Source organism: Chiloscyllium plagiosum, unplaced genomic scaffold (genome assembly GCF_037043375.1).
Source record: "Chiloscyllium plagiosum isolate Xiang-an unplaced genomic scaffold, Cpla_swu_hap1 HiC_scaffold_21, whole genome shotgun sequence".
NCBI lineage: Eukaryota > Metazoa > Chordata > Chondrichthyes > Orectolobiformes > Hemiscylliidae > Chiloscyllium > Chiloscyllium plagiosum.
Window position 1 is genome coordinate 24,914,933 of NW_028270159.1, and position 24,986 is coordinate 24,939,918.

At 42.1% G+C, this 24,986-nt stretch overlaps 1 protein-coding gene across 3 annotated transcripts in view; it reads left to right on the forward strand.

Annotated features, from left to right (window-relative positions):
• The window catches only part of scai (suppressor of cancer cell invasion), a 199,361-nt gene that overhangs the window by 148,371 nt on the left and 26,004 nt on the right, over positions 1–24,986 (forward strand). For all 3 annotated transcript variants that reach the window (XM_087998426.1, XM_087998425.1, XM_087998427.1), the window contains 2 exons: positions 13,680–13,779; positions 14,488–14,569. In XM_087998426.1, the coding sequence (XP_087854552.1) occupies positions 13,680–13,779; positions 14,488–14,569 (182 nt within the window). The remainder of the gene's footprint in view (positions 1–13,679; positions 13,780–14,487; positions 14,570–24,986) is intronic.

A 24,986-nucleotide genomic window follows, 5' to 3' on the forward strand; every position in this document is an offset into this window, starting at 1 on the left:
TTTTTAAAGATGCTAAAAATGATTTTTAAAAAATGAAAAATCAGCAAGTTTTAATGTTGCTGAGCCAACTGCTTGAATTGCTGCAAATTCACATCAGGACTTTGACATGGCTTGGTGTAGAACTTGTAGATTGTGTCATCCTCAGACATGTGCCTTTGTCCTATTAGATGGTAGAAGTCAAGGGTTTGGAAAGTGCTATTGAAAAAGCCTTGATGAATTGCAGCAGTGCACCTTCTAAATGGTACACGCTACTGCCACTGGTGGATGGAATGAATGTTTAAGGTGGTGCATGGGGCTCTGATTAAGCAGGTTGCCTTTACCTAGATGGTCATGGAGTCCTCCAGCATTGAAACAGACCCTTTGATCTAACTAGTCCGTGTCGACCATATTCCCAAACTAAACACTTGTCTGCGTTTGGCCCATTTCCCTCCCAATCCTTCCTATTCATATTCTTGTCTTTTAAATGTTGTAATTGCATCTACCACTTCCTCTGAGCTGATTCCACACACAAGCTCCTCTCTGTATAAACAAATTAAACTTCTTCAGTGTTGTTAGCACTGCATTTCTCCAGGTGAGTGGCGAGTATTCCCATGCACTCCTTGCTTGATACTTGTAGATCGTGAACAAGCTTTGAGGTTTCAGGAATTGAGTTACACGTTGTAGAACACCTAGCCTCTGATCTGCAGTTGTAGCCACAGTAGTTAAATCTCTGGGTGAATTCAATCTCAGGATTTTGATACTATTGGATTCAGCAACTGTAATGCTATTAGAAGAGCTGTTAGATTTTCTCCAGTTGAAGATGGTCATTGCCTGATTAATGTAAACGATAAAGCTACCTTATCCATTAGTGACTACAAGAATATAACCTTTTTCCATAAGACAGTTGGGAATTTGTAATTTATTTATTTCTGTACCCTTTTGAATTGAACTTCATTGACATGCTAAATTTTCTAAATTTTCCTGTTCTGGAACAACTTTGTGTTTGTAAGACACCATTTGTTGACCTGTTTTAATTGAGTCTTCCTTGAGGTTGTTTAGTTTCAAAATGTAAGAACTCCCTGTAGTGAGATATTTTTATATGTAGCATTATTTTATGGTTATGTTGATATGATACAACTGTTGTCTAGGTGAAGAGCATTAACATACTTTCCAGTTTTGTTAGCTAGTTTGTTTCTAAGTGTTAGCCCTCACCACTGGCTAATACCAACAGGAAAGGGAAAAAATGAGGGAATCTCCTGCTGCTATTGGTAGTTTTTCCATTGGTAAGTCCCTCCTCTTTGTTTTGGAGGTGGACAGTGGGAAGCAAAGGCAGACTGGTATCTAAATATATTATCTTTCAAGCCATTGCAACACACAAGATGGTGCCAAAAATAGTGCTTTGGATTCTATTGGTAATGTCAACAGTGATATACAGACTCTTTGCCAGTCCGGGTCCTCCAGAGAGGACTCCTGGAGAAAACATTGAAGTTTCTCTGCAGACTATTAGCATAACATGGGAGACAACAATTATAGTGTAAGCCCATCTTGATTAGTATAAAAAACATGGTACTACACACTGTGTCTCTGGTGGGAGGGATAATTATGTCTTATTGGTCAGCCATCACACACCTCAAGTCAAGCAGCTTGTGACTAGTAAGGTGCTGACATGCTGTGGCATATCTGCTCAATGGATGCTTCAAATGTCTGCTGAGCAAGTGGATGGAATCCATTGAACAAGGTGGAATAAACTGGATGTCAGGATTATGTGCAAGGGAATGACAGGTGATTGGAACTAATCGGTTATGTGAGAAAGACAGCTGTAATTGACATGGAAATTGCCAGGTTGAAGATGGACATAGCATTCCTTCAAGAGACCAAGCTCAGTGGATCACTAAATTAAAATATTACACATTCATTGTCAGGAGAAGACTTCTAAAGAAACCATGAAAACTGCAGGCTTCATTATAAGGAACTCACTACTCTCATTGATAGAAACCCCCACATGGTTCAGAACATGTTCTCTCCATTTACCTCTCAACTTCAGCAAAGCCAGTTAATCTCCATTGGGTAGGTGAAAGATCAATTCTGTGAAGAGATTGACTTTGATATCAGCAGAATACCCAAATTATCTTGAACCTACTGAGTGACTTCAACAGAGGAGTGGATGTAGACCTTGAGTTCTTGTCACTTGATTGAATTGGCGTTGTAGAAAATCTATATTGAGTGCAGAAGCAAAATATGATCATAATCCGGAATACCATATTCTCAACGAATGGAAAGAAAGAGGGCAAAATTGTTGGTTCAAGTTTAATATCATTGTAACAAGATCTGTCATTAAAGCAAAGTGACCTATTTTCATTAAGCACAAGAGAAATCTGAGCAATACAACTCCGAATGTACTCAGAGCTGCTCACCATCAAGTCTATCAACTGCTAGATGGTGCACAAATGATATCTGTTACAACTCAGCTAGAACCTCCAGATATCCTCTGATATAGAGAATTCCAGGGGCATGAATGAAAGGATAAAACAGACAACAGGTACATCCACAAAGAAAATGGCTGCTTTGAAAACAAAGGTATGGGAGGTCATCAATTGCAGTGAACAGTTGGAGTGGGTATGAGTTATACGTAGAACATTGTCACCCAGGAAGCTCTGGATACCAGAGAAGGCCAGCTTATTAAACCCACACTGATGGAATTCAGCAAATTTATTGTCGCAAACGCAATGGGCAAAACTTCAGGAACTGAGTCTGAACTGATCAACAACAACTGGAAAGTAGCTCTCCTGCATAAACCTTTCTGTTTTTTGGAAGGAGAGGCAGTCTCAGTCTTGTGTGATGTCGAGATTGGGATCCTGTGCAAGATCAAAGCAACTACAGAAATTGCAAATGCATCCAGGCATCTCCTTATTGAACATTGTGGGAAGCTTAGGCCATATCACTCTTGTCAGAATCCAGATTTTGGCTGAATCCATATATCCTGAATCCCAGTGTGGTTTCAGAATTGAAATATTGTGACAAACAAATTTGGAGGAATGCACTGTTGCCTTTGACTCACTATTCCACAGGTTGCAACATAATAGAAATATTTTATCCAGTATTAAGATGACCAATTAAATACAAGATTTTAACTAATAAGATCTATCAACCAGGTTTCTTAATAAATACAACCATTGGTTTATCATCAAAACAAACTTATTCAATAGAGCTACAATAGTTGGTTAACATCCATCAGGGCCAAAGGGTCAGTAATGTAGAAGTGTAAATGTTTATCCTAGTAAATATTCCCAAATCATGAACACACATATCCACTTGTTAGGGAAAGTGTAAAATAAAATCTCTGCAGAGATAGGTTTTCTGAAAGAAAGTACATTCTTACCAATAAGTTATTCTTGAAGGTAAAAGGATAAAGTGCAGGTTGTTTTAGAGTCTGATGTTCAGATGTCCTGGCATGTACAGTCAAATCACTAATAATGTATGATTTTCTCTGTAATCTTGCTTTCCTCAGGAAATACAATCTTGATGTTCCTTCAGTCACTTTTTCAAGTGATCACATCGGTTGCACCATGAACTCTGTTTTTAGCAGCAACATTCCTTTTAAGCTGCATGGTTGTGTGCATGTGCAGCCACTCCAATCTTCATACATGGCAATTGACATTAGCATTCAATAGAGGCAAAGTCACTACAGGCCGCACGGACCTCTGATACCCATGCGTGGCAAGAATATTAGAGAGAACACTCTTAGCATGCATTCCTTAAACTGATCCAGGTAAATCCAGCATCTCTCCAAGTAAGTCATTGTTCAAAACAGCCCCAGCAAGGTCTAAAACAAAGCAAGATGTTATCAGGTGATTTTGTAGGAAGCTTTGAAATATAGAACAATACAGCACAGTACAGGCCCTTTGGCCCTTGATGTTTCACAGGTTGGCGCAACAATCTGAAGCCCATTTAACTTACACTATTCCATTATCATCCATATATTTATCCAATTACCGTTTAAATGCCCTTAAAGTTGGCAAGTCTACTACTGTTGTATACAGGGCATTACACGCCCTTGCTACTCTCCCAGTAAAGAACCTACCTCTGACATCTGTGTTATATCTGTCACCCCTTGGTTTAAAGCATTGTCCCCTCGTGCTAGCCATCACCATCTGAGTAATAAGGCTCTCATTGTCCACCTTATCCAATCCTCTGAGTGTCTTGTATATCTCTTTTAAGTCACCTCTTAACCTTCTTCTTTCTAACGAAAACAGCGTCAAGTTCGTCTGCCTTTCCTCATAAGACCTTCCCTCCATTCCAGGCAACATTCTGGTAGATTTCCTCTACACCCTTTCAGTGCTTCTACGTCCTTCGTATAATGCAGTGACCAGTACTGTATTCAATACTCAAGTGTGGCCACACCAGAATTTTGTACAGTTGCAATGAGACCTCATGGTTCCGAAAGCCAATCCCTCTACCAATAAAAGCTAACACACGGTTCACCTCCTTATTCACCCTATCAACCTGGGTAGCAACTCTCAGGGATTTATGCAATGGACATTGAGATCCCTTTGCTCATCCGCACTACCAAGAATCTTACCCTTAGCCCAGTACTCTGCATTCCTGTTACTCCTTCCAAAGTGAATTACCTCGTACTTCTCCACATTAAACTCCATTTGCCATCTCTCAGCCCAGCCCAGCAGCTTATCTATGTTCCTCTGTAACCTGCAACATCCTTCTGCACTGTCCACAACTCCACCAACTTTTGTCAACTGCAAATTCACTAGTCCATCCTTCTACACTCTCATCTAGGTCACTTATAAAAATGACAAGTAGCAGTGGCCCCAGAACAGATCCTTGTGGTACACCACAAGTAACTGAACTCCAGGATGAACATTTTCCATCAATCACCACCCTCTGTCGTCTTTCAGCTAGCCAATTTCTGATCCAAACAGTTAAATCACCCTCACTCCCATGCCTCTGTGGGGAAACTTATCAAAAGCTTTACTGAAATTCATATACAGCACATCAACCGCTTTACCCTCATTCACCTGTTTGGTCACCTCCTCGAAGAACTCAATAAGGTTTGTGAGGCACGACCTACCCTTCACAAAATCACGTTGACTATCTCTAATCAAATTATTCCTTTCTAGGTAATTATAAATCCTATCTCTTATAATCCTTTCCAACACTTTCCCCACAACTGAAGTAAGGCTTACTGATCTATAATTACCAAGGTTGTCTCTACTCCCCTTGAACAAGGGGACAACATTTGCTATCCTCCAGTCTTCTGGCACTATTCCTGTAAACAATGACAACATAAAGATCAATGCCAAAGTTTCTGCAATCTCCTCCCTAGCTTCCCAGACAATACTAGGACAATTCCCATCCAGCGCAGTATCCATTTTCATACTTTCCAGAATTGCTAACACCACCTCCTTATGAACCTCAATCCCATCTCGTCTAATAGCCTGTATCTCAGTATTCTCCTCGACAATGGTGTCTTTTTCCTGTGCGGATATTGACGAAAAATATCAATTTAGGGCCTGTCCTATCTCTTTGGACTCCATGCAAAACTTCCCACTACTGGCCTTAACAAGCCCGAATTTTATTCCTGATATACTTAGAGAAAGCTTTTCTTGATCCTACCTGCCAAAGACTTCTCATGTCCCCTCCTGGCTCTTCTTAGCTCTCTCTTTCAGTCCTTCCTGGTTTGCGTCTAACTCTTAAGTGTCCTAACTAAGCATTCATGTCTCCTATTTATATGAGCCTCCTTCCTCTTGACAAGAACTTCAACTTCTTAGTAAACCACAGTTCCCACGCTCGACTACTTCCTCCCTGCCTGACAGGTAGATACTTATCAAGGACATGCAGTAGCTGTTCTTCGAACAGTGTGCACATTTCAATTGTGCCCATCCTCTGCAGTTTCCTTTCCCATCCTATGCATCCTAAATGTTGCCTAATCGCATCATAATTGCCTTTTCCCCCAGTTATAATTCTTGCCCTGTGGTATATACCTATCCCTTTCCATCACTAAAGTAAATGTAACCAAATTATGGTCACTATCACCAAAGTGCTCACTTACCTCCAGATGTAACACCTGGCTGGGTTCTTTAGCCAGTACCAAATCTAATGTGGCCTCGACCCTTGTTGGCCTGTCTACATACTGAGTCAAGAGTGTGCTGCTGGTAAAGCACAGCAGGTCCGGCAGCATCAGAGGAGCAGGAGAATCCACGTTTGAGGTGTAAGCCCTTCTTCAGCAATGAAGCTTGTCGACGGGGGGGCTCAGAGATAAATGGATGGGTGGTGTGGGGATGGGGGTGGGCAGCTGAGAATCCAATAGGTAGATGAAGGTGGGGGAGAAGGCAATAGGTCGGAAAGGAGGGTGGAGCGTATAGATGGGAAAGACGATGGACAGGTCAAGAGGGCAGTGCTGAGTTTGAGGCTTCGGACTGGGATAAGGTGGGGAGAGAGGACATGAGGAAACTGTTGAAATCCGACAGGTGTCGGGTGGTTAGGGTTCGATGATGGTGGAGGCCCCGGACCTGCATGTCTTAGTTGGAGTGGGAGGAGAGTTGAAGTGTTCAGCCATGGGGCAGAGGGGTTAGTTGATGCAGGCATCCCAGAGATGTTCTTTGAAATGATCCGCAAGTTGGCGTCCTGTCTCCCCGATGTAGAGGAGATCACATTGGGTGCAATGGATATGGGAGATGACATTAGTGGAGGTTTAGGTAAATTACTGTTAGATGTGGAAGGATCCTTTTGGGCCTTGGACGGAGATGGGGGGAGGTGTGGGCGCAGGCTTTGCAGTTCCTGTGGTGGCAGGGGAAGGTGCTGGGAGTGGTGAGGCTGGTGAGGGGCATGGATCTGACAAGGGAGTCGGGAGTGAATGGTCTCTCTGAAACACTGATAGGGATGGGGAGGGAAATGTATTCCTAGTGGTGGGGTCTGTTTGTAGGTGGCAGAGGATGATGCAATGTATATGGAGGTTGGTGGGGTGGAAGATGAGGACCAGGGGGGTCTGTCCTTGGACTTGTTGCAATGGGAGGGATGGGGTTCAAGGGCAGAGGTGTGAGAAGTGGAGGTGATGTGCTGGAGGGGAAATTGCAGTCTTTACAGAAGGAGGCTATTTGGGATTTTCTGTGGTGGAATTGTTCATCCTGGGAACAGATGTGGCAGAGGCGGAGGAGTTGAGAATAAGGGATGGAGCTTTTACTGGAGGCGAAGTCCAGGTAACTGTGGGAGTCTGTGGGAAATGGACAGGTCCAGGAAGGGGAGGGATGTGTCCAAGTGGAGGGACGTGTCCAAGATGGTCCAGGTGAATTTGAGATCAGGGTGAAAGTTGTTAATGAAGTTGATGAACTGTTCAACCTCCTTGTGGGAGCACGAGGTAGCGCAGATGCAGTCATCAGTGAAGCAGAGGAAAAGGTGGGGGGATGGTATCGGCATAACTGTAGAAGATGGACTGTTTCACATACCCGACCAAGAGTCAAGCATAGCTGGGCCCATCTGGATGCCCATGGCTATCCGTTTGGTTTGGAGGAAGTGGGCAGATTAAAAGGAGAAGTTGTTAAGGACGAGGACCAGTTCAGGCTCCACCTGATGAGTGTGTGACTGGAAGAGTGCTGGTTGGGATGGCATGAGAGGAAAAAACGGAGGGCTTGGAGGGCTTCGCATGGTGGATAGATGTGTACAGAGACTTGATGTCCATAGTGAAGATAAGGCGCAGGGGACCAGAGAAATGAAAGTCTTGGAGAAGGTGAAGTGCGTGAGCGGTATCCTGAACGTAGGTGGGGAGTTCCTGGACTAGGGGACAGGATGGTGTCGAGGTATGCAGAGATAAGTTCAGTGGAGCAGGAGCAGGCTGAGACAATGGGTTTACTGGGGAAGTCGAGTTTCTAACCCTTCAGTTGGAGGTAGAATCAGGTGCTGCGGGGTTCGTGGATGATGAGGTTGGAAGCTGTGGATGGGAGATCCCCAGAGGTGATGAGGTTGTAGATGGTATGGGAGGTGAAGTCATTGTTACCTTCGTGGACCACAACAATTGGATCTTTATCCCCTCTTCCAAGTTCCTCTGTGGCACTGATGAAATATCCTGAACCTGGGCACTAGATAGGCAACAGCCACTGGACTCTCAGTCCTGACCACAGAGAACAGTTGTCTATTCCCCTGACTACCCTATCCCCAATTACAAGTATATTTCTTTTCTTCCTCCGCTTGAATGACTCTTGGTACCAGAGAGTGCTACAATCAGTCGAATCGCAAACCTGTTCGACATTCTGGATCTCCCTACTTGCTTTGCTTATAGTCACAACCCCAACTTTGGTTGCAAGAGCAGGTCGGAGGTGAGGAATCCTGCAGTAGGTAACTCATCTGATTCTCCCAAAGCCTGTCCACCAACTACAAGACACATATCAGAAATGTGATGGAATACTCTCCAGTTGCCTGGATGAGTTGATCTCCAGCAACACTCAAAGTTTGACACCATCCAGGACAAAGCATCCCACTTGGTTGGCACTGCACCCTTAAGCATTCAGTCCCTCTAGTATGTTCCAAATTCATGACCATTTCCATCTAAAAGTACAAGGGCAGCAGATGCATTGTAACACCGCCTCATGCATGATCCCCCTCCAGTTTTTCACTATCTGATATGGAACTATATTCCCCTTCCTTGATTGTCCGAAAACTGCCACCCTAACTGCATTGTGGGGTATGTACACCAAATGGACTGTAGTGGTTCAAGAAGACAGCTTGCCAACATCATAGGCAATAAATGCTGGCCCAACCAGCAAAGCTCACATCCCCTGAAATAAAGAATTCTTCTTCATTTCCTCTTCAATCTAAATTGCAAACTCAATTATGAAGAATTTTGAATTTAACATTGTTGCACGTGGTCCCAAGCTAGGAATTTAGACTGACTGAATAGTCCTATAGATTATAACAGTTTTTCCAAATTGTTTAAGATGTTTAGTTTGGACTTTTTTCTTCTTTCCTCCTTAGTCTTTCTTAGCTAGTTTTATGGTGTAGTATATGCCCAAAAAAGGAAGTTAAATATTGCTGAAAAAGGCATGTTTTGTCTTGTACTCATTAGGACATTTTGCAAGAAATAGCAATGTAAAGGGAAAACATAGTTTACGCTGTTAGAAGAGGGTGCTGATTCTTGAACAGTTGGACTCTGGTAAACGCTTTGCCATGAAGGAATGCAACAGATGATGAGTGGCAATTAATTGTTAAGCTTGGTTAAAATTTTAAACTAGCAGGTGGAGTCTGAATGAAACATAAGCTGTCGCCTATTCCGTTGAGTTGAAACTGGTGCAATGTGTACTTGTATACATAGCTTCCAGCGCACTTGTGCACCATATTGCAAGCCCAACTGACAATTTAAAATTGATTGTCAGTGTGAATCTTTCCATAATCAGGATTATTTCTGAAATAACTATTCTTTGGAAGGTTTGGCCTACAGACCTGTCATCACACTCAATTTCACATACCATATTACTTGTTTGTGTGATAGGCTTATCTCTTTGGCTTAAATGCAACAACCTTAGTGGAAAACACCACTCATGTTATGACTACACAGCAGTAACATGAAACAGCTAATTTCATTTGTTGCACCAATCCTTGAGACTTCTTATCCTTCAAATTTTCAGGACTGAAAGCATGTCCTAAATCTGTTCATAAGTTTATAGAATATTACAACGCAGTGCAGGCTCTTCGGCCCTCGATGTTGCGCCGACCTGTCATACCAATCTGGAGCCCATCTAACCTACACTACTCCATGTGCTTGTCCAATGATGACTTAAATATACTTAAAGTTGGCGAATCTACTACCGTTGCAGGCAAAGCATTCCATACCCTTAATACTCTCTGTGTAAAGAAACTACCTCTGACATCTGTCCTATATCTATCACCCCTCAATTTAAAGCCATGCCCCCTCGTGCTCGCCGTAACCATTCTTGGAAAGAGGCTCTCCCTGTCCACCCTATCTAACCCTCTGATTATCTTATATGTCTCTATTAAGTCACCTCTCAACCTTCTCTCTAACGTAAACAGCCTCAAGTCCCTCAGCCTTTCCTTGTAAGACCTTCTCTCCATACCAGGCAACATCCTAGTAAATCTCCTCTGCACCCTTTCCAAAGCTTCCACATCCTTCTTATGATGCAGTGACCAGAACTGTACACAATACTCCTAGTGTGGCCGCACTAGAGTTTTGTACAGCTGTAGCATAACCTCATGGTTCCGAACTCGATCCCTCTATTAATAAAAGCTAAAACACTGTATGCCTTATTAACAACCCTGTCATCCTGGGTGGCAACTTTCAAGGATCTGTGTACCTGGACACCGAGATCTCTCTGCTCATCTACGCTACCAAGAATCTTACTATTAGCCCAGTACTTTGCATTCCGGTTACTCCGACCAAAGTGAATCACCTCACACTTGTCCGCATTAAACGCCGTTTGCCACCTATCAGCCCAGCTCTGCAGCTTATCTATGTCTCTCTGTAACCTACAACATCCTTCTTCACTATCCACAACTCCACCAACCTTGGTGTCATCTGCAAATTTACTAACCCACCCTTCTACGCCCTCATCCAGGTCGTTTATAAAAATGACAAACAGCAGTGGACCCAACACCGACCCTTGCGGTACACCACTGGCAACTGGACTCCAGGATGAACATTTCTCATCAATCACCACCTTCTGTCTTCTTTCAGCAAGCCAATTACTGATCCAAACTGCTATATCTCCCACAATCCCATTCCTCTGCATTTTGTACAAGAGCCTACTGTGGGGAACCTTATCGAATGCCTTGCTGAAATCTATATACACCACATCAACCGGTTTACTCTCATCTACCTGTTTGGTCACCTTCTCAAAGAACTCAATAAGGTTTGTGAGACACGACCTACCCTTCACAAAACTGTGCTGACTATCCCTAATCAAATTATTATTTTCTAGATGATTATAAATCCTATCTCTTATAACCTTTTCCAACATTTTACCAACAACTGAAGTAAGGCTTACTGGTCTATAATTACCAGGATTGTCCCTACTCCCCTTCTTGAACAGGGGAATCACACATGATATATTTGAGTATATTGGCACTGTGAAAACTGAACTCAACAGCACAAATTGCTGAGTTCATTAGCTGAATCATACAATAGTGAAAGATCTAGATAGCCATGATATAATGCTATGTGCAATTATCCTTGACTTTTTTGCATGGTATATTGACGAATAGGCTAGCAATGTCAAATGAGCAGTCTGGCACTTAGACTAAAAGTCATATTCATTAGTATTGACAGTAAGCTTAGAGCAGATTTTGAAAATCTAAATAAAAGAAACCTTATGTTTTGCATTTTACATTCAGGAATACCTGATAGTGGGGAGAGAATTTGTCGAGATGTCTGCTATTCACAACTACAAAACTGATATTAGAGCTGTGTAGCAAAATAGTTTCTTCCTGCACACTGGTGTATACCTTAATACGTTTAGAGTGGGATTGGTTAGCTCAGTTGAGTGTTCTGTTGGTTTGTGATGCAGAGTACTGCCAACAGTGTGGTCCAATTCTTGCGCTGGCTGAGGTTACCCTGACGGACTCCCCTTCTCAACCTGTCCCCTCACCTAAGATGGTTAAACCACAACCAGTCTTCTCTCAGTGGTGACTTTACTTTCAAATGTGTTCAGAAAAAAAATAAATTCCACTGAGTTCAGTGAAATAGAAGGATTACAAATAAAAACTATAACTGAAAACATTTTAAAGAATATCTTGATCTGTTCTTAGATTTATAGAGTTAGAGGTCTACAGTACAGAAAATGCCCTTCAGCCCATTGAGTTTGCACTGGTCAAAAACAAGTAGCTAACTATTCTATTCTAATTCTATTTTCCATCACTTGGCCCATAGCCTTAAATGCCATGGCCGCCACAAGTGCACATCTAAATGCTACTTAAATGTTGTGGTTCTGTTCGCTGGGAATTTGTGTTGCCGACGTTTCATCCCCTGTCTAGGTGACATCCTCAGTGCTTGGGAGCCCTCCTGTGTAGCGCTTCTGTGATCCTTCCTCCGGCATTTGTAGTGGTTTGAATCTGCCGCTTCCGGTTGTCAGTGACAGCTGGAACTGACAACCGGAAGCGGCAGATTCAAACCACTACAAATGCCGGAGGAAGGATCACAGAAGTGCTACACAGGAGGCTCCCAAGCACTGAGGATGTCACCTAGACAGGGGACGAAATGTCTGCAACACAAAGTCCCAGCTCGGCGAACAGAACCACAACAACGAACACCCGAGCTACAAATCCTCTCGCAGACTTTTAGCTACTTAAATGTTTTGAGGATTTCTGTCTCTACCCCCTCACAAACAGTGAGATCCAGATTCTAACCACCCAAATAGTATTTTTATCTATACACTAGATACAATTTAAGGCCCACAAAAAGTATTATGCTATATTGCAGTGACCAGAACTGTACGTAATGCTCCAAGTGCAAATTGTTTATTATATTTACGTAACTGTGGAATTCTTTGTCAGGATTGTTAGAACACAATCAGATGTATTGGAGAGAATTTGTAATACGTTTTTAATGAGTAATTTGTAAAATGAATTTTAATGAACGAGATAGCAATTTTTATCTGCATTTAACTTAAATAATATCGCTGATTATGAAATGATGTTAAAATATGCAACTTATTTATTGAATTGTGTGGTGGATTCAGATCTCATTAGGATTTTTAAAGTTTTGCGTATATTTGAAGAAGAACTTCAGCATAAATGTGGTGTATGGATTCAAATTGGACAGCTTTCACAAGGGGTTATTGCAGCCAGCACAAGCATGATAGGTTGAATATTCGTCGTGACTTCTGATTGTGTTAAACTGGAATGTATAATCTTGCACTTGCCATGTTCAAATCAAAAGGTATAATAGGTTAATTATTTTTCCAGCATAATTAAGATTTTAAAATACAGATTGCAGTGTACATTTTATGAATATTATTTCAAGGACATTTGATTAAAAAATCTCCAGTGTAATTTACTCATTCCTAATGACTCACTGGTTAGCTGCTGCCTCATAATGCCCGGGACCCTGTGTGGGTTTCCCCTAGTTGCTCCAGTTCATCCTGCAGTCCAAACATTTGCAGGTTAGGTAGATTAGCCATGGGAAATGCAGGGTAACAGGGATAAGATCAGACAATCAGTATAGACTTGATGGGCTAAATGGCCTGCTTCTACACTGTAATGATTCTAATGAATGAATAACCTTTTTCCACTGTTGTTTAAGAAAAGCATTATCAAACAAAAAATTGACTCTCACAAACATAGAGCTATTACGAAAGGCTTGATTGAACATTGATATTTTAAGGCATGCCTTGAAGGACGAGGAGGGAGGTAGAGAACTGGAGAGGTTTTTGGAGGCAATTCCAGAGTTTAGTACCTTGACATTTAAAGCACAACTGACAATATGGAGTAAATAAAGTCTAGAGATCTAAGGGCTATAGGATGTTTACAATCTGGAGAGGTACCTGCTGAATATCCCTGGGTGTTCCTACAATAAGTGATTAATTGTATAATTATTAAACTCATGTATGTTTTTTTTCAAAATGTTGTGATAATCAAAAGCTAAAGGAACAGTTTACTGACAATAATGAGTGGTTTCACCAATCCCAGCTAAGAATAAACCAGAAGGTAAAATGAAATCTCATTTAAATATTTATTTTCCTGTTTAGGTCCATATGATTTTGGTGGGGTGCTGACCAACAATAATCGTGATGCAGGAAGCATGGAAGTAATGCAAAAACGCAACAATTCATTTAAAGAAATGCATTGGTATGTCTGTCCAGTTTTATTACAAGTATTAAGGACTAAAGCATTTGAAATCTCTTACAGCAGATATGTTCAACATGTTAATCTCTGTAAATTTAACAAAGTTCTATTGTAATAGAGATACATGGAAATAGTCCAAAAGAACTCGAGTGACGATGTAATGAGTGTATTTCTGGAAAAAAAAAGATTTTCCAATTAATTTACCATCATGATTTAATCACTGAAAATTCTACATTTCTCTACTGTCTATTTTTCCCAACTTTATCTTCTTCTTCTATTTTCTTGAGGTGGTTCCCACTGCTGAAGAGTTATCATATTTTTTTTTGTAGAAGTATCAGCTATGTTTCAATACTTCAAACACGATATACCTTTTCTGATGATCTGTCCATGGACAATTTGATGATTTGTAGATTAACAATCATTCTAGTTGCAAAATTTTGTTCGTAGAAAACATATATCTAGTGCTTCGTTAATCCTTTTTCTTCAGAGTTAAACTTAAACTGGATTACATGGTGTAGTAACTAAATAGTTTAACCTTTAATTGAGTCTTTTACATTGAACTAAATTTATTTTGAATATTTCTGCCATGTTAGTGCTTTAACTGCCTTTGGTTTCAACTGCACAACTGCCTATTAATTATAAAAGGAATAAATTCTTGGCAATATCTGCTTTCGGAAAGTGTGACTCTTCTGTTTGTTTCTTCCTCTTTAGTCTTCATCCTGGTGATTTTTTCCCTTTCACACGAAAACCATTGTTTCTAATTGTGGACTCTTCAAATAGCATAGCATATAAGGTAAGCTAAAATCACTTACCCATAATTACCCTGTTGTGCAATTTATATTTGTTTTCACATATAATTCTCTGATTATCTTAGAAAGCCACAGTTGAATCTGCCTTCACCACACTCTCAGGCAGTGCATTCCAGAAATATTTGCTGGATACAGAAGGTTTTTTTGTTGCCATTACTTCTTTTCACTGTTCAATTTAAATTGGTGTCATCTGGTTCTTGATTTTTCCACCAGTGGAACACTTTTTTTCATATCTAGTCTATCCATATCCATTCTGATTCTGTTTATCTGTAAAGTTATTCCTACTGCATGGAACAACTCTCACAAATATTTTCTGCAGCCTTCCTAATAACTTCTGATCCTTCCTACAGTGTGGCGCCCAGAATTAAACACAGTAGGTCAAAATAATGTTCCACGCAGATTTATTGTTACTTTCTTTCAGTACTTGATGCTTTTATTTATAAAAGCTAGGGTGTCATATTAACCTTTTTGTTTCTCAACCTGCACTACCGCCTTAAATAACATATGCACATATACCCACTCTGTTGCTGCATTCTCTTTAGAATTTATTTTGTCACAAAAGCAAAATACCACCGATGCTGGAAAACTGGAATCAAAATCAAGTGCTGGAGAAACTGAGCAGATCTGGCAGCTGTAGAGAGCAAAAGCAGAATTAATGTTGAGTCCAAGATAACATTTCTTCAGAACTGGAGAGAGGGGTGGAAAAGTGATAGGTTTATACTGCGGAGAAAAAAAAATGGGGAAGTGCAAGTGGAACAGAAGGGAAGGTCTGGGAAGATTACAGGGTATAGGAGGTAAGAAATCAAGATGCTGCAGAATCAAAGGTAGAGGGCAAGATATTCGTCATAAAGAAGGAAAAGAGGTCTGGAGTGGATGCTAGTAGTAGAATATAGTCAGCTCTGCTGAAAACAAGCCCAAGAAAATCCAACAGTTGGGACAGCGAAAGGCAGGGCTGTGGGAAAAATTTGGAAGGCAGAGTTCATGGTTTAAAGTCTTAATTTCCCTCAATATCCAGAGAAATAACCACTAGTTACCATCCCACTCTCTAGCAGTATCATAATTTTGTTTTGTTGAAGCAGGTCTACTGCCAGTCTGACTGCTTCTGGGACCTCTCCACTTTGCTGCTCCTTTCTTTTTATTTCAAAAATATACTTTATTCATTAAAAAACCTTTGTATAAAACATAGTCAGTAGAGCAGTTCGATTCTGTACAATCTTTACATGCAGAGGAAAACCAAACGCAAGGCATTTCTTATACAAGATTATATTTACATGTATTTGAGGCACCGGCAGGGCCAGATAATTGAACAAACTCCTATTTAACTTTGGCAGAAAGGCTGTAGATAGTGGTCATTCCCATTGCGCCTTGGTAGCTGCTGTCCCAAGCTTTAATCCGTCCCTCAGCAATAGTCCTGGGTCTTGGAGTGTGCCAGCCGACAATATTTAGTCGAGGTCAACTCCTTGATCTGGAAGACCAACAAGTTTCAGGCAGCGCAAAGAGCATCTTTCATAGAATTGATGGTCCTTCAGGCACAGTTGATGTTTGTCTCGGTGAGCATCCTGGGGAACAGCTTGTAGAGCACAGAGTCCTGTGTCGCAGAGCTGCTCGGGATGAACCTCAATAAAAACCACAGCGTCTCTCTCCAGACTTCCTTTGCAAAGAATCATTCCAGCAGATATGTGACAAACTCTACACCCCCACAGCTGCTTTGAGACCAGCATGCTATGCGCAGAGAGTCCAGGCATACATATCGGATCTGACGGACAGTGCCCTTCTCGCCAACAGCCAAGCTATGTCTTGGTGCTTGTTGGCAAGTTCTGGCGATGAGACATTTTGCCAAATGATTTTGACTGCCTTCTCAGGGAACAACCCACCACAATCCTTTTTCCTCACGGTCTTGAGGATCGTGTGTAATGACTGTTTCCTGATGGACTTGTGGTCAAAAGTGTTTTGCCTTGCAAATTTCTCCATCAAGACAGGTGATACAAAACAGTCCAGCTACTTGGAGCATTATGCAGCAATGACACCAGACCCATTCTTCTTAACACCGAGGGTCTACGCACAGCATGGTGCAGCCACACACAAAGGTGGCCATCAGGATTATGACAATGCTGGGTACGTTTCACTCACTCGTCCTTCCCCCATCATCACCAAGAGCTTTGTGTGTGGTGCACCTGCAAACATGGTCCATTTTAGACCTCCAGCTGAGGTGGAAGATGGTTTAGGTGACTGCAACAGCGCAGGTTCTGGGAATGGGCCAGACCTGCACCATCTACAACAATAGAGGGGTTCTCTGACCTGATGGCCAGGTTTCCCACCTGCAATGGAAAGGGAAGCTTGCTCCCAAAAGCTCAGTTTCTGCCTCACCCTGACAATGTGCTCCTACCAAGATTTTGCTCGTATTCCAGCCCATCTGAACCATATTCCCAACACCTTCAGGAAATCTGTCCTGATGGTGAGGCCGGGGTGGGGGGGAATAAAGGATCAGTAAGCCCAGTTACCAAAGAACATGGCCTCATTTCTGCCTTGATTTAACTTGGCTCCTGAGACCAGTTCGAACTGGTTGTAGATGCTCATGTGTCTGGGTACTAACAGTGGATCCAAGCAGTAAATGGTGAAGTCATCACATACAAGGAGGCTTTGACCAGTTGGCATCTGCTACTTGGAATAGTCATCCCTTTCAGGCTTGCATCCTTCCTGATGGACCCAGCAAGAGGCTTTACACAACACACAAGTAAGGCAGGAGAGAGAATGGCAGCCATGCCTGATTCTGGATCCGAACAGAAACGTTCTGAACCCTCGCCCCCCCCACCCCAACCTCACCCCACCATTGATTGAATCTGAGCTATTGATGTTGGTGTAGGCCAGTCAGATCCAATTGCATATTCCATCCCCAAAGCCCATTTTGGAGAGCACATCCACATGTAGGTGTGCGGCATTCAGTCAAAGGTCGTCTCCTCGTCCAGGTTAATGAGGCATGATGTGCATCCCCATCTCTCCTGCGCATAGGTGATTGTATCTCTGAGGAGCACGAAGCTCTCAGAGATCATCCTGCCCTGTACAGCACAGGTTTCATTGGGGGTGAAGATGGATTTTGGGTATCTGGGTAATTCTGAGTCCCACATAGGTGACTGTCTATCTGCTTCTGGGTGCTCACCATGCTAGTTCCCCTCAGTGAAGCTAACTATCTATCCCAGAATCTTTACCTCAGTTGCTTCTCTGGGAACCAATAAATTGTGCAAGCTTTAATCATATGTACAGAGAGTTAGTAATTTGTATAAATCTGAATTGAAGTAACAACGTAAACTCTCTTTTTGTGGTTTACAGGATTTCTTCATTACTGAATGTAAATAAAAGACCAACAATTGAGTGTCTTGCAATTCTGTTTTGACCCAGCTTCTAAATCAAGACACAGTAAATGCTCTCTGTCCATGTCATAAATCTTTCTGGTACATCCTTATTTAGGGACCATATATGAAATTGAGTTTTGGAACATGGGCTCGCTGTGTCTGCTCCATCCGCTTGGTACTGGATCTGTTTTGGGCCACTGCTGTTTGTAATTTTTATAAATGACCTGGATGCGGGCTAGAAGGATGGGTTAGTAAATTTGTGGATGACATTAAGGTTGGCGGAGTTGTGGATTGTGCCAAAGGATTTTGCTGGTTACAGAGGGACATAAGTAAGCTGCAGAGCTGGGCTGAGAGGTGGCAAATGGAGTTTAGTGCAGAAAAGTGTGAGGTGATTCACTTTTGAAGGAGTAATAGGAATAAAGAGTATTGGGCTAATGGTAAGATTTTTGGCAGTGTGGATGAGCAGAGAGATCTCTGTGTCCATATACATAGATCTCTGAAAGTTGCCACCCAAGTTGATAGGGTTGTTAAGAGGTCATACGGTATGTTAGCTTTTATTGGTAGAGGGATTGAGTTTCGGAGCCATGAGGTCATGCAGCAGCTGTACAAAACTCTGGTGCAGTCGCACTTGGAGCATTACGTACAGTTCTGGTCACTGCTTTATGGGAAGGATGTGGAGGAGGCTTTGGAGAGGGTTCAGAGGAGATTCACAAGGAAATTGCCTGATGTGACGGGAAGGTCTTATGAGGAATGGTTAAGGGACTTGAGGCTGTTTACATTAGAGAGAAGAAGGTTGAGAGGTGACTTAATTGACAATTAATAATCAGAGAATTCGATAGGATGGACAGGGAGAGCCTTTTTCCTCGAATGGCAATGCCTAGCATGAGGAGACCTAGTTTTAAATTGAGGGGTGATAGATATAGGACAGATATAGAGGTAGTTTCTTTACTGAGAGAGTAGTAGGGGCGTGGAACGCCCTGCCTGTGGCAGTAGTGGACTCGCCAGCTTCAAGGGCATTTAAATTGCCATTGGATAAACATATGGATGAAAATGGAATGCTGAGGATAGATAGACTTCAGATTGGTTCTACAGGTCAAAGGACATGTACTGTGCTGTAATGTTCTTTGTTCTATGCAGTATCTCCAGGAACGGTGCACCAGGGCGCCATCTTATGTGTAGCGGTGGGTTTCCTATCCTGGACTGGGAGGCTCAGGTTCAAGTCCCACCTGTTCCAGAGATGTGTAATAACAAGTTGATTAGGAAAATAAGTTACAATCTTCAAAATCATCCAATAAACAATGATTGATTAAACCATTAATGGAAATGCATAGAAACACATTTTCTTAAAGGCAAAAGTAGCATTTGATTGTCAGTGTATGTATTTCAAAACTGCACTTTGTGATTAGTCGTGGTGTTTTAATTAGGGTGGTGTTTTGAAAATTCCGATGCATTTAAAAGACTATCCATTCTTTATTTTTTGTTGTTTCATTTGGTACTTCAACCACATTAGCTGCCTCTGGTGCTTGACTGTGTTGATAAACTTTGTATGGTCAGATTAATGTATTATTAGCAACCTACCTCTGAATATTTGTTTAAGTATTCATATTGTCAGTATTATTATTGCAAGTTTCTTCATTTGCCAAACTTTAGTAATTAAAGTGCAAATGTTAGAGCTTGGAAGTGCAATAACTTTATTTTAGCTGCCAAATGTCTGTATTGAACGCTCGTGCGCCAACAATGTCTCCTGTTCACTTTGCCACATTTATTAGATGGATGACAGTCGTATACTTATAGGCCTTATATACAGTTAAATGGTCACTACATCGGGGTATATACTTCTGCCTTAAGGATATCTGAAAATGAGAGATAAAGGTGGTGGACATTGACAGTAAAACTTTGAAGACATTTATGGATTGCCAGGACATCTGGAGACTAACTGTTTGAAAAGGTTTTTGAAGGGGCGAGGAAAAAGCAAACTTCAACTAGTATTCCTTCTCAACCTATTTTGCAGCAAGTGTGACAGAAACTGCAGTGGTACTCCCATGCCTCACCAGGCAGTGCTTAAGACACTTTGCCCTGTGCTGATCCACTCAATCATTTACAAGGTGGAAAGATGCCACAACACAAAGATACAGTGGGATGGAGAGAAACAAAAAAATATGCTTCAGCCTTAGCCTGAAATGAAGAGCTAATCTTGAAATGTTTTGGCTTTTGCACCAACAAATCATATGCTATAACCAAATTTAACCATATTAATATTGCTTCTAAATAATTTCATGCTTGTGCTGTGCCCACTAAGGACCTAGTGGAGAATGCATAAATGTATTTCATATAGGACAATTATGACTGACTGAAAGCTTTAAACTTATTAATCTTAATTGGTATGGTGTTGTTCTTAGAAGTAAAAATAGCGTTATAAATACATTATGCCATATTGTTTCCCAGTTTATAATAATTAAAAGCATTTGTCAAAGCTTAATGGTAAGGTACCTCAAATATTTGAGCAACAGGTTAAGTTAGCCATTTCGTACTGCTACTCTGCAGCTGAGATACATGTCACATTCATCACTAACAGAATGCTGCTTTCAAACCAAAAAGACATTGTGCTGATCATAAAAATTAATGGTGTCACAAATGAATTTCAGTGCTGGTGTGATTCTAGGGATGGAGGCTGTACATCTCAAAGACGAGTGGATTATATCAAACAATACATCCCTTTTGGCTGTTTGCAACAAGCAAAGTAATGACCATATCTAACCAGCCTGCCCTTGCAAATCTCATAGCAGTGTCAACATTAGAAGTGATTTGGCACTTGAACATCATTTGCTGGATAAACCTGTTAGTGCATGGAATCAAGCTGACATAGAACATTACAGCACAGTTCAGGCTCTTCAGCTTTTGATGTTGCACCAACCTGTGGAACCAATCTGAAGCCTATCTATCCTACACTACTCCATTTTCATCCACATGTTTATCCAATGACCGTTTAAATGCCTTTGAAGTTGGCGAGTCTACCACTGTTGCTATAAATTCTGTGTTACGATCGAGCCCTCCACAATCACCTGATGAAGGAGCGTCGCTCCGAAAGCTAGTGTGCTTCCAATTAAACCTGTTGGACTATAACCTGGTGTTGTGTGATTTTTAACTGTTGCAGACAGGGTGTTCCACACCCCTACTACTCTGAGTAAAGGATCTACCTTTGACATCTGTCCTATATCTATCACCCCTCAGTTTAAAGCAATGTCCCCTCGTGCTGGCCATTGCCATCTGAGGAAAAAGGTTCTCACTGTCCACCCTATCTAACCCCTCAATTTATCTTGTTTGTCTCTATTAAGAAACCTGTCAACCTTTTTCTCTCTAATGAAAATAGCCACAAGTCCCTCCTTTTCTCCTAAGACCTTCCCTCCATACCAGGCAACATCCTAGTAAATCTCCTCTAACCCTTTCCAAAGCTTCCACATCCTTCCTATAATGCGGGGACCAGAACTGTACGCAATGCTCCAAGTGCAGCCGCACCAGAGTTTTGTACAGCTGCAACATGACCTCATGGCTCCGAAACGCAATGCCTCCACCAATAAAAGCTAACATACCGTATGCCTTCTTAACAATCCAATCAACCTGGGTGGCAAACTTTCAGGGATTTATGTACATGGACACAGATCTCTCTGCTCATCCACACTGCCAAGAATCTTACCATTAGTCCAGTACTCTTTATTCCTGTTGCTCCTTCCAAAGTGAATCACCTCACACTTTTCTGCATTAAACTCCATTTGCCACCTCTTAGCCCAGCTCTGCAGTTATCTATGTCCCTCTGTAACCTGCAACATCCTTGCCATTATCCACAACTCCACCGACCTTAGTGTCATACGTGAATTTACCAACCCATCCTTCTATGCCCGCATCCAGGTCATTTATAAAAATCACAAACAGCAGTGGCCCCAAACAGATCCTTGCAGTACACCACTAGTAACTGAACTCCAGGATTAATATTTCCCATCAACCAATACCCTCTGTCTTCTTTCAGCTAGCCAAGTTCTGATCCAAACTGCTAAATCACCCTCAATCCCATGCCTCCATATTTTGTGCAATAACCTACCATGGGGAACCTTATCAAACCCCTTATTGAAATCCATATACATCACATCAATTGCTTTATCCTCATCCAGCTGTTTGATCACCTTCTCAAAGAACTCAAAAAGGTTTGAGGCACAAACTACGTTTCATAAAACCGTGTTGATGATTCCTGATCAACTTATTCCTTTCTAGATGATAAATCTGATCTCTTCTGAACCTTTTCCAACACTTTAACCACAAATGAAGTAAGGCTGACTGGTATATAATTACCAGTTTTGTCTCTACTCCCCTTCTTGAACAAGGGGATAACATTTGCTATCCTCCAGTCTTCTGGTACTATTCCTGCAGACAATGACGACATAAAGATCAAAGCCAAAGTTTCTGCAATCTCTTCCCTAGCTTCCCAGAGAATACTACGTTCAATCTCATCCAGCTCAGGGGACTTATCTATTTTCACACTTTCCAGAATTGCTAACACCACCTACTCATGAACCTCAATCCTGTCTAGTCTAATATCTGTATTCTCCTCGACAACATTGTCTTTTTCTTGCATGAATACTGATGAAAAATATTCATTTAGTGCTTCTCCTATCTCCTCGGATTCTACACACAACTTCCCACTACTGTCCTTGATTGGCTCTAATCTTAGCTGAAAATGTGTTGCTGGAAAAGCGCAGCAGGTCAGGCAGCATCCAAGGGCTTATGCCCGAAACGTCGATTCTCCTGTTCCTTGGATGCTGCCTGACCTGCTGCGCTTTTCCAGCAACACATTTTCAGCTCTGATCTCCAGCATCTGCAGCCCTCACTTTCTTTCAATGGCTCTAATCTTACTCTATCATTCTTTTAGTCCTGATAAAACTGTAGAAAGCTTTAGGGTTTTCTTTGATCCTATCTGCCAATGACTTCTCAGGTCCCATCCTGGCCCTTCTTAATTCTCCCTTGAGGTCTTTCCTGGCTAGATTTTAACTCTCAAGCACCCTAAATGAGCCTTCATGTCTCATCCTAACATAAGCCTTCTTTTTCCTCTTGTCAAGAGATTCAACTTCTTTAGAAAGCCACATCTCTCTCGCTCGACTACTTCCTCCCTGCCTGACAGGTACATATGTATCAAAGACACACAGTAACTTTTCCTTGAATAAGCTCCACATTTCAATTGTGTCCATCCCCTGCAGTTTCCTTCCTTATCCTATGCATCCTAAATCTTGCCTAATTGCATCAAAATTGCCTTTCCCCCAGTTATAACTCTTGTTCTGTGACATATACCTGTGACAGTGTTAAAGTGAACATAATCAATTTGTGCTCACTATCATCAAAGTGTTCAACCCCCCCTCCTCCAAATCTAACACCTGGCCGGGTTCATTACCCAGTACCAAATCCAATGTGGCCTCGCCCCTTGTTGACCTGTCTACATACTCTATCAGGAAACCCTCCTGCCCACATTAGACAAAAACTGACCCAGCTAAAGTACTCAAATTATAGCATTTCCACTCAATATTTGGAAAGTTAAAGTCCCCCATAACAACTACCCTGTTACACTCACTCCTATCCTAAATCATCTTTGCTATCCTTTCCTCTACATCTCTGGAACTATTCAGAGGCCTATAGAAAGCTCCCCTTTCCTGTTTCTAACCTCGGCCCATACTATGTCAGTAGACGAGTCCTCAAACATCCTTTCTGCCACCATAATACTAACCTTGGCTAACAAAGCCACACCTCCCCCTCTTTTTACCAGTGTCTGTGTTTTTACTGAAACATCTAAATTCCAGAACCTGCAATAACCATTCCAGTCCCTGCTCTATCCATGTCTCTGAAATGGTCACAACATCAAAGTCCCAAGTACTAATCCATGCTGCAAGTTCACCCACCTTTTTTGGATGCACCTGGTGTTGAAGTAGACGCAGTTCGAACCACCTACCTGCTTGCCGGTGTACTCTTGTGACTTTAAAACCATGTTTCTGACCTCACTACTCTCAACCTCCTGGTGCTACAATTCAGGTACCTACCCCACTGCTGAATTAATTTAAATCCTCCCGAAGGGCATTAGCAAACTATTCCCCCTCCACCCAGGATATTGGTACTCCTCTGGTTCAGGTGTAGATCATCCTGTTTGTGGAGGTCCCACCTACCCCAGAGTAAGCCACAATTATCCAGGTATCCAAAACCATCACTCCTGCACCATTCCTGTAGCCACTCATTCAGTTCCTCTGTCTCTCTATTCTTCGCTTCGTTAGCACATGGCAGGGGTAACAACCAGAAATAACAACTGTTTTGTTTTAGCTCTAAGCTTCCACACTAGCTCCCTGAATTTCTGCCTTAAATTCACATCCCTTTTCCTACCTATGTCATTAGTGCGTATGTGGACCATGACTTGGTGCTGCTCCCCCTCCCCCTTGAGTATCCCGAAAACATGATCCGAGACATAATGAACCCTGGCAGCTGGGAGGCAACATGCCAACTGTGAGTGTCTCTCATTCCCACTGAACGTCATATCTGTACCCCTAACTATGGAGTCCCCAGTGATTAATGCCCTGCTCCTCTACAGACCCCCCCCAAACCCCTTCCCCTCTGAGCAACAGAGACAGACTCTATGCTAGAGAACTGTATCCCATGGTTTACCCCTGGTAAGTCGTTCTCTCCCCTACCTCTTTCTCCCCCCCATCGCCCCCCCACCAAACAGTATCCAAAAAAGTATACTTGTTATTGAGAGGAACAGCCGCAGGGGATCCCTGCACTGTCTGCCAGTTCCCTTTCCATCCCCTGACTGTAACCCATCTGCCTTTTTTACCTGAGGTGTGACTACCTCCCTGTAACTCCTCTCAATAAATCCCTCTGCCTCCCGAATGATCCAAAGTTCATCCATCTCCAGCTCCAGTTCCCTAACGCCGTTTTCAAGGAGCTGGAGTTGGTTGCACTTACCACAGATGAAGTCAGCAGGGACACTAGTGGTGACCCTTACCTCCCACATTCTACAGGAGGA